We start from the raw sequence: 10,351 nt of genomic DNA, 5'->3' as shown, positions 1-10,351 counted from the left end.
CTGATCTGAGATGACCTTTGTTTTGAAAGTAACTGGATTCGATGGCATATGAGTTAACATGTCGACTTATTTTAAATCAGCAATCATGAATTGATTATCCATAAAGCACTAACACATCACATAAACGCATGGTGACTTAATCGTTTCTCACTGGTGAGCAACAGGAAGTCATGATATATCATGAGACTTAAATTAGTTATTTATAACTAAAGCGTGTGTTTTGTACCCTTATTTCAAAGCGATGCTGGGAAATCTTTTGAAATTAAACTTTTCATTGATAACAAAATCAGATGTAAAAAGAACATCACCATTATCTGCAATGATGTGTATTATAAACAAGTTTCAAAACCGTAGTTGCTAGTTTTATATCTAGGTTATTTGAATACAGATCAATTTTATTCTCTTGGTTACAACTCTATAAGTCATAACTCCAAATATTTACAACAGAATAAAAACATCACAGGCCACAAAAAAACATTTCCAAGTGCTGAATATTATTTTATCCAGTGTTAGTGTCTAACTTCACAAAGTCGACCTAAACATTTTTAATGCTGCGCCTCAAACAGGACACACCAACACAAACAGGACAGTAACCACTTAAATACAAACACCATCTTCAGATGAATGTAGTTTTACAGTCAGGAGGCAATGCAAGCGTATTCTTCAAAGTCTTTTTTTTTTCTTCCCCCCCCTCACTAATTCTTCATAGAGTTGGCACCTCTTCTTAGTTGCCCCCGTGCGTTTGGTTTCAGCACCAGATCAAGGGACAGCGATTCACATCCCCCCCATTACGCATGCGTCATCTTTTTTTGGTTTCCTCCATTGGGATTGAACACAGCAATAAAGGACTGAATTGGTCGTCAAGCTCATTGGTCTCACAGACACTCGAAAAAAAAAAACGTATTAATATATAACATTTCTTTGTCAGACATACTTGGCAGGTGCTCTCTAGTCTTTAGGCAATATTTAAACACTGAAGGCTGTCTGTGCCCACATCAGAGATTGCAGTTTTTCTGTATCGTACAGTAAATCTATAATGAAAGTTACAGGCTAATCCTTAACTAGAGAAACTGTTAACAGGCTACTTGGTGAGGCTGTGTTTGCAGTCTTTGTTTCAAATGAATCTAAGCCTAAACGGGCTATTTTAAGACAGCCTAGGAGATTTTGTGCTCAGCAAAAAATTCAACCCATGGTTACACCTGCTATGATTTGACATTCTGTCGCCTGCTGGGTGGGTCTCTGGGCCTTCAGCTCAAGTCTTTTCCATGCGTCTGGACAGATGATGAGAATTCATATATCGCTGGACTTGTACATGTCGGAGAGGAGCCTTGTGATGGGCACGTTGCCGATGGTCTTCTTGAAGAACACCTCCTCTATGGTGGACGGGCCGACCGAGCGGAGCGCCGGCAGAAGCAAGAGCAGCTTCCCGAAGCGACAGGGCTGAGTTGGGTACCTGAAAGACATCACCGGGGGGTCAAAAACAGCCTTTCTCTGCGGTTCTATGTGCACAATGTCTGATGCAGCCTATCCAATTAACTAACACCTGTGATAAATAGCTGCTAATTAAAAATGAGGTTCAACTGTTGCACCTGTGCACAATTACAAGACACTACTGCGGCTTATTGCCTCATTAACTTTATAATGAATCTGGTTAATAGTCACCTGCAGGAGACGCTGCGACACAGGTGTGAAACATGCACGAGCATGTAGCAGATATATTGACTGACTGAGTGAGTTAGCTGGATCTTACCTGGTGTGTATGTAACTGTTGAGAGTGAGCTGTGCCTCGTCTTGTAGTGCAGCGATGGCACTGGCGTTGCGGAAACTTCTTAACTCAGTGTTGCTGTGCGTGGGAACTGTTAGACAGAGGCAGGATTTTAACTATTAAACAGGCTGTGATATATATAGGGAATGACATAGTATTAATTGAGCCAATAGAATAACTTTTATTCCCCATTCCCTCTACAGAATTGTGTTTAGCAAGCAGAGCAGCACCCTTAAAATGCTTTGAAACCTTAAGTTACATCAGAATACTGTAAAATACACAGCGAGTTAACAGTACTTACCGGCTTTAAATGTCACGATGCATTTTAAACAGGCAAACTCGGTGGCATCGAGGCGCATCTGTCTGAATCTGGTGACCACCTCTTGAAGTGCTTGTATCTCAGACATGATCTTATTCATCCGCTGAGACTCTGTGTTTTCAGTGTTCATTCCTGCGAAGAAATATGGAGTCATTACGCAGGATAATATACAGCTGTCACACATTTATATCTGCAGCTCATGAGGCCTATAAATGGCCTGTATTCAGATAATCTCTGTCATGTTTACATACCAGAAACAGCAAGAAGAGTAGTGGAGTCCACAGGAATTGCCCACTGTGCGATGCCCAGAACAAATAATTCCCTCCAAGCATCCTCCAACAGAATCAGCTGCAATCAGAGGATTTTTAGTGTTAAACTTGAAGCAATGAAGCAATGATTTACTAAATGTTAAACCTTTTTGAATCTTTTTAAATCCCAGTACAATAGAAACTCCTGTATTAACATAATAGGTATGTTTTGTCCATATTTTCATATGATAAAGCCTGTGAAAGTCCCAACTTCTAATATAATTAATATATTTTCCCCTGATTGTTAATTAAATAAAGGCCCTGCAGGATAATATCTGGCCTAGTAGTTTAAAGCTTCTCCCTCAGCCCATCACTGTAAAGTGTACCTGATCAGATAAAGGCAGGGTGGAGAATGCAGGGACACTTTTTGCCCACTTGATGCTCATGAAGAGGAGGCGCGCCGCTGACTCGCACACGGACTCCGTCGCCACCTCGTAGAGGTACATGGGGGTGCCGTTGACTTCATGGGGATACTGGAGGAAGTGAGAGAGAGAGAGATCATCACCGGTATGTATGAGTTTGTGTTCAAACTAAACACAGTTGGGAGAATGGTGAACAACAAAGGTCAAATTCCAAACCCCAGCGCCCGGTTTTATAAGTATTAGTGTTGCTTGTGGTGGATTTACAGTGAGAAATCTAATAGGCGGATTTGTGCCTCTTACAGGCTGCTAAATCGGGACAAGAATTTCAACTTCTAACCCTTATGGAAAAAAAACTGTAATCCTATAATAACATTTTGGGAGCTACAATACAAATATCCACGGAACATCATAAACTATTAAAGGAAAATTAAAATTACCTTTGGGGTGGGCTGTGCCAGACCCACGATGGCTTGTCTCTCCGGTGTTGTGGCTACTGTGCTCATCTCCAGGTTGTGAGGCTCCAGTTGCGTGACCGTGGTGAAGAAGGGAGGGCCGGGCAGAGAGGATCCCGGGAAATGGGTCGATGACCCGTTCACCTCTTTGTGTCCTCGGAAATATAGGGCGACCTGTTTGCGGATGGTGGACGTCCGGGGCCCCCTCTCGTGTTGAACGGCTGTAAAACGAGACAGCAGGGACACAGAGTAAAGGAATGATCTCTGCAGGAGTGAATGGTTTCTGTTCCCGAAACCAAAAGTGCACATTTTGATCTATGAATGTCCACACAGATTATAAATGAAACCCCCTTTTATATAAAGAGTATCTGATTAACAGCCTTCGTGCACTTTCCCATCCTAGTCGCCCAGCCATATGGCGTGTCTGTGGCCAAAGTGATAATTGAATTAAGCCCATTTACCGTCTTTATTCATGTTCACTTCCAGGCACTTTTTCAAACGGCACGCTCGGCACTGGTTTCTGTGAGTTTTGTCGACGGGACAGCCACCCTGCACGGAGAGAAAGAAACACGTTACAGCCTTCAGCTGAAGTCCTTTCAGCTTTCACGACAGAAATCTTCTTGCTATTCTCTTCCTGGGAGGCCAATCTCCAGGTGAAAGATCGCGCTATTATCGTGTAGTTATCGGCCTGCTCCCCTGCGGCTCCAGTGCGGCCTCATCCCCGGAGGATAAGTACTCTATCCCGCCCTCTGCTGCCTAAATCCTCGCCTTCGAGTCATCACATTAGATTGGATTACACCTGCTATATTATAGCTGCGCTGTGTTTAGCCCAATACTTAATGGTAGAGGCATGACACAATTATGCTCATCAAGGGAGACCTAACACAGCGGCAGTGGGGGGAAAGCAAATAGAATCTGTGCGTAAAACGCGCACTCTGCGCGTAAAGCTGGTAATGTTTTTTTTTTTCTTGGATGAGGATCAGGGACGTCGTGTAACTTGAATCCTGCTTCTAATAACACTTGAAATACAAATCTCTCTTACTGATCAGATGTTATAAGTAAATCACTGAAAAGCTTCCCGTTAAATTCCCTTTAACTGCTCAGTTCTCCACAGAAAATATCAAATGTTAATTTAAAAAAATGTACCAGCTTGTAGAGGTTGCACCTTCAGCCCCCTTCAGGCCTGTGTGGTGATAAATGAGAATATGTAATAAATAAGGCTGAGGCCTCACCTGAGAGCCAGATTTACAGACGTAGGTCCTGTTTCTGCGGATGCTCCTCTTGAAGAATCCCGAGCAGCCATCACAGGCGTAAACTCCATAGTGCTTCCCTGAGCTGCGGTCGCCGCACACTTTGCATGGGATGTCCAGAATCCGACCTGATAAAAAAAAATAATAATTACCCAAATTATAATTAAGTACAGCTCACAGGACCATCAAACATTCAGTTTTAAAAGAGAAAAATGTCATGGCAAATTGTGATTATAGTATCATCTTATTATAAATATTGAAGATCTGGATAAATTGTGAGAACACATTTCCAAAGTTGACATAAAAGTTGAGAAAATTGTTGCTTTGCTGTTTTGTTTTTTTCAATAATTCATTGAAGTGAGTTTCAGGTTAGCTGCTTGAGTTGGCACTGTGCACATACAGTAAGTGCCAGAAATGAACTCGTCTTGGACGTTTTACACGGTGGACAAATCGTTCTACAAATTACTTGTTTTGTCCGACAACCCCACAAAACACACACACACACACACACACACACACACACACTGGACAGCGCCCCACGCCTCGACCGACCATGGGAATTCACGGCACACATTTCAAGAATAAAGTCCGGTGGGAAGCGTCATATCTGAGCTCTCTAAGACAATGGCCCGAGGGTGCACAATGGAGACATTAGGGGAAAGTGTTAACTTAATGATTTTCCCCCATTGAACCTCGTCTGACTGCCTGGATCTCGACAAGCTGCCAACTCCCCTTCATAATGGGACTCGACAGCTGCTTTATCCCGCAGGTCTATAGGCCCCAGGATTAGGGAGTGACACTGCACCATGAGAATAATGCGCACCAACTCGTTTCACCAACTCAAATGAAGTGTATGTAAATCGACCCCGGTGTAGATGAAAAAATTTTTCCTCAAAGATGTTGTATTCAAATCTATAGAGGTATATTTGTATGCATATGAGGGAGTCTCTTTTTTTTATTCTGGAGGGAAAAGCCGTCTATGTAATTACACTGACGTTTTGCCACCTGCTCATTGATTCGCCAGTGACCCGTCAAAAAGGGTAGCATGGGAATAACCAGTGAGCAGCAAAAACAATGACTTCAGGAGAGAGTTATAGGGCTTCAATTGACAGATTATTAAGAATCAGAAGGCCATGTAGGCTATTTAACTAGTGGTCACTGCCGTGTAATTGACATAAAATAGAACTTTTTATGTGGCATTTATGTCAGATGAGAGTTTCTGTTTTTAGAGAGAGTTGGTCTGGAGAAAGTCAACTTCTCATCACGGGAGTGATTAAAAAAAAAAGAAAGAAAAGATGTACAATAAGTTAAATCGCCATAAAGGCCAGGTAGATTTTCTTTTACTAATAATTAAAATATTGACTCCACTCATTAAACTAATTGACTGATTAACAGATATTTAATCAACCAAAGTAAAGCTAGTCAAGTTCATTTGCGCACTCCTAAATTAAAGATTTAAAATAAAGATCAACGAAAATGCGCAAAAATTCCAACAAGATGAGTTAAAAAAAATATTGAATTGTAAATTATCCAGAGTCAATTAAATAAAACGACACAATTTTGTTGTGAATGGGGGAAATTCGTATTTAACTTCCCGCTATGGGGGTCCAATTCGTCTCCATTGTGTGCAGTAATTGCTTGAAGATATATGGCATATTCTATTAACGTAATCACCATCAGCTGCTAAAATAACTGCAAATTAAGTTTTACTGAGAGCAGGAAAAGTCTCCACTGACCACCCATAATGTGTGTATGAAACTTGATTATTAGTTTGTGATGTTGTTTTAGTTATCTACAGAGATTTGAAAAACAAGTGAGCACCTGAGGATAAAACATAACATGTAGTTTGACGTGAAGGACACACATGTGGAAATTATTATTAAGGATGCTGAAGGAACACACACACAGACACATGTAAAATTAACAGACATGTTGTGTCTTCTGAAACAGACCAATAACAAACTAATATTATAATCTAGGTGCGTTTTATTTATTATGAGGCCTAGCTGAGAAAAAACACACCCAATCCAATTTAATGTAAAATCTTAAACCACATGTAATACACTCAACAATTTCATATAAAATCCTTCAATATATTCATGATTAATTATATAAAGTCATGATTTTTTTTTTACATTAGTACACAAACGCACGCGCGCAGACATATAAACATATCAGCCTTTAAGCGCTGTGTATTAATTTAAAAGATATAAAAACGGCCAGTCCAGTGAGAGCAGAGTCTCTTACACAAGCTTTAAAATCATAATATCGGTCATTAAATATTGCTGTTCATTGTTTTATTACTCATCCAGAGACATTTCTGAAAATCAATTCGCAGGCAACAAGTGGCATCAAGTGGGACGCAGGAGGAATATTCGGAGCGTGGACACAGATTATTATTTCCCTACCTCTAAACTTTATAATATATATAAATATATATATACAGACATACATATATAGAGAGAGATATATAAGAGATGTCTTAACAATATTTACAATCAGTCTGAGGGCGCTTTAATTATCAGTCATGGACACAAGTTTACGCAGCCAACTGTCTGTGTGTGTGCTCGGGAAAAAAAAACACATGGACGTCAGTTATTCCCTCACATTTTTGTAAAGACCCCGAGGAATGAAGAGACTGAATTATTGTAGTGAAGCTCTGATGACACGAGGAATATAAAGCTGTGTAAATAACCGCGCATCAGTCCATCAGTTTACACTCCATGCATGAGACAGGCCCGACTTTATTCTAACACACCGTGCTCAGTAATGTTCATCAGGGCAGAGAGAAGCGACACTTACTTGATTTGACATTGAGAATATCCAGACAGCCACTTGTTGATCCTGCGGGTTTGCTCATCATGGATCCTCGACTTTATAATAAAGTTCAGGATGAAAAAAAAAGAAGTCCTCTTTCTCTTCCTTAGTCTTGCTGACAGAGACAATCAAAAGCGTGAAACCCGCAGCACCTTTTTTCCTTGAAGTCTTCACCAGCAGCGATGAGATCGGCAAGTCAACGTCCCGAGTTGCCCAACTTGACAGATCTCCGATCGACGACCCCCCAAATTAAGAAACACGTTTGCACATTATATATCAGACAATCTTCGCCTCCTGGATGTGCAGGGTCGGAGAGCACAAGACTGCAGCCCACTCCGGGATAGCGACCGGTTAACGACGACAGCAGTCCTCCAGCCGGTGTGTAAAGTTGGAGATAGGGGGGTGAAAACGATGCCTGGAGCGCATCCGACGGTGCCAAATCGGTAGGAAAGAAAGAAAAATAAATCAGTGTTGAGATATTCAGGCAGGTGAACGCGTGTTAAAACCAGGACACGATGTGACTTTGTGGTGCGCGTTCCTCAAATAAGCCTTGGTAATATTTATGAGAAGTGTCAGGGGGAGGCTGGAGGGTGGAGATCTCCACTTCCTTCATCCACTTGGCTTTCTACTCCAAACTCCAGCCTGACGTCACTGGCGTGTGTGGGAGTGTGCGTATATGTGTGTGTGTGTGTGTGTGTGTGATGGTGTGAATGTGCTCAAATGATGTGAAGTGCCTTGCTCATGGATCAAGAGGCATTGCAAACACACACACACAAAAAAAACACGTGTTGCATGCATGTTTTCTGCAACATTTACGTTTGTTTTTATTATAATAACTAACTCACAGGATTAATCAAAGAGCACAACTCAGAATATAATAATATTAGATATTTGATATTTAAAAACTGACACTAACCTCTCCATGATCTCTCCATAGAGCTGAATTTAAGATGCAGAAAACACATGACATCTGTAATGCTGAGGTATGTTGTTAGACCAGTAAGAGGTTACTATATTCAGGGGTGTGTGTGTGTGTGTGTGTGTGTGTGTGTGTGGGGGGGGGGGTTATAAGGGGCTCAGTGTCATGCTCCTCATTTTCTACACCACACACCACCACCCACAAACAATAAAAATACATCACACCCCACCCACACAAGCACAAAAACAATTGTGTCTGGTTACACATCACACGATTCAAGGAGTGCTTGGGGCCCACTGTAGACACCGATCAGCCAGAGCAACTGTTAAACAGCTGAGGTGGATGTTGATGAGTGATTTCCATAAATCACTTTGTGATGTTATCACAGATTAAAGATGCCAAAGAAATGCTGAGGCTGTTTCACACAAGTACTTTGTCTTTTCTTTGTTAAACTCTCATTTTAATGTCAGCTTGTCAGTGTTTTCAACCTGTTGCAGGGGTTTTAACTCGGCTGTTATTCGGATTTGTCAGAGATTTACTGATGTGGTCAGTCTGAAGTTAGCTGCACAGTAATGTACTGTGAGGCAGTTTCCTGCAATGTGATATAATAATAAATCAAAAGCTGTGAAATTAATTTTAATCAATGGTAATAAAAAAAACAATTTATAGGCCTTCACAAACAGAAAATATAAAACCTTCACTCCTTTTAAACATTACAGCGCACAACAAATCACATTAGATAGATATTCTATGTAAATAAATATAACCATATAAGTGCTCCTTCATTAAAAGTGGTGATAAAAACAACAATAACAACCTTTATCGTTTATTTGTCGACTTATCTGAACTACACAGATTTGTACAAACATCACCATTATGATTACAAGTATTTTAATTTGACCTGTTACTTCAAATATTTTATTTTTTTCTCACTATCACACTCTTTATTATTATTATTGTTCTTTCATTTCGCGTCTCTCCTGTGTGTAATGTAGGCCACTGTATATTAAAACTGTTGTTTTCTCGTCACATTTTTGCCACTTTTACAAAGAACAGACAATTTAAAAAAAAATTAAATTACATCACATCTTGTCTAGAAAAGTTCACTTTTATAATAACTTGTGCCTTCGAAATAATTAATCATTTACTAAATATCCACACCTAGTGGGTACACTGCTTTAAGGTTTACCATCCACACCTCCTATAACCCCCTGCCTACAGTCAGTGATCGGATTTTGGACACCGGGGTGCAAACCGTGCCCAGGCTGCTGTCCGGAGGGTCGTGGTTGGTCAGGCCCCGCTCACTGACACCCTGACCTTGACAGCTTGCTGTGTTTTCACCGGGCAACTGCAGAAATCCATATTCTGTTTTTAATTGTGTTCATTCCCACGGTACACTGGAGGCCATATGGACTCACAAAGTGTCGATTTAAGCGGACAGGGGCGAGGCGGAGAGGCGTAGTTAATTGCAATCAGCCATTGTTGTGTCTTTCAACCTGCCCTTTAGCTGAACGGTAGAGGTTGGAGGCTAACAAGCCCGAGGAGAAATCACTATAATATTCCTTTGATTTTCCTGCAGGGACACACTGAGAGCCTCTGCTCTTCAATGAGAAGTTTGTAGCCACATATTGAGTTTTTTAATCTTTTATAAAGGCGACAATACACGTTCATTATGGGGACTATTTCCCAGACTTCTCTTAGTCTCTCTGTGAGACTGGAAATGATGTTATTTCTCACAGATCAATAACATTTTCAGTTATTTCTAAGTGCGCGCACGTGTGTGTGTGTGGTGTGTATGTGTGCGTGCGCATGTGTGTGGGTGGCTGCCGGGGGTGTGTGAATGGTGAATGTGTGACATAATCTCCTTAACTCGTCCTAATCCTCGTCATTCACTGATAGCCTTTACACAAATATAACCAACATCATGGTTGCCCGGGTTGCCTTCTTTCACTTTTTTTTTTGTATTAGTGACTCTCTTCTCCTCTAACAGTCAATGAAATGACGATAACAAAAGAGGACCAGTGGATTGTGTATCTGTTTTTTTGGGGAGGGGGAGCTCAGCATCAGTATGCGGATACTTGACATACTATAGGACAGACTTCAACAACGAGAGAGTCCAACAGAAGTCACTGCAGAACAATACAGAGAGAACATACATG

The 10,351-nt window shown here is 41.0% G+C and overlaps 1 protein-coding gene across 1 annotated transcript; it reads right to left on the bottom strand.

Annotated features, from left to right (window-relative positions):
- Positions 1-59: 59 nt before the first annotated feature.
- nr2e1 (nuclear receptor subfamily 2, group E, member 1) lies at positions 60-7,882 on the bottom strand. Its single transcript, XM_019271158.2, has 9 exons — positions 7,259-7,882; positions 4,439-4,584; positions 3,668-3,755; positions 3,192-3,427; positions 2,719-2,865; positions 2,336-2,432; positions 2,067-2,216; positions 1,751-1,856; positions 60-1,453 (listed from the first exon to the last, which is right to left on the bottom strand). The coding sequence occupies exons 1-9, from the start codon at positions 7,317-7,319 to the stop codon at positions 1,291-1,293; spliced, it is 1,194 nt and encodes a 397-aa protein (XP_019126703.1). The 5' UTR covers positions 7,320-7,882; the 3' UTR covers positions 60-1,290.
- Between the last annotated feature and the right edge of the window lie 2,469 nt (positions 7,883-10,351).

The sequence above is a fragment of the Larimichthys crocea genome, chromosome XI (assembly GCF_000972845.2).
Source record: "Larimichthys crocea isolate SSNF chromosome XI, L_crocea_2.0, whole genome shotgun sequence".
In the NCBI taxonomy this organism is placed as follows: domain Eukaryota; kingdom Metazoa; phylum Chordata; class Actinopteri; family Sciaenidae; genus Larimichthys; species Larimichthys crocea.
The sequence above is the reverse complement of the archived record's forward strand: the minus strand, read 5'-3'. Positions and strand labels throughout refer to the sequence as shown.

What these genes read in the sequence shown, in the direction of transcription:
- nr2e1 (XM_019271158.2), bottom strand. Translation starts at nt 7,319, where the DNA reads ATGATGAGCAAACCCGCAGGATCAACAAGTGGCTGTCTGGATATTCTC. An exon ending in TATTCTCAATGTCAAATCAA is followed by an intron (nt 4,585 to 7,258) that starts GTAAGTGTCGCT and finishes TTTTTTTATCAG; the next exon opens with GTCGGATTCTGGACATCCCA. An exon ending in TCTGTAAATCTGGCTCTCAG is followed by an intron (nt 3,756 to 4,438) that starts GTGAGGCCTCAG and finishes CTCTCCGTGCAG; the next exon opens with GGTGGCTGTCCCGTCGACAA.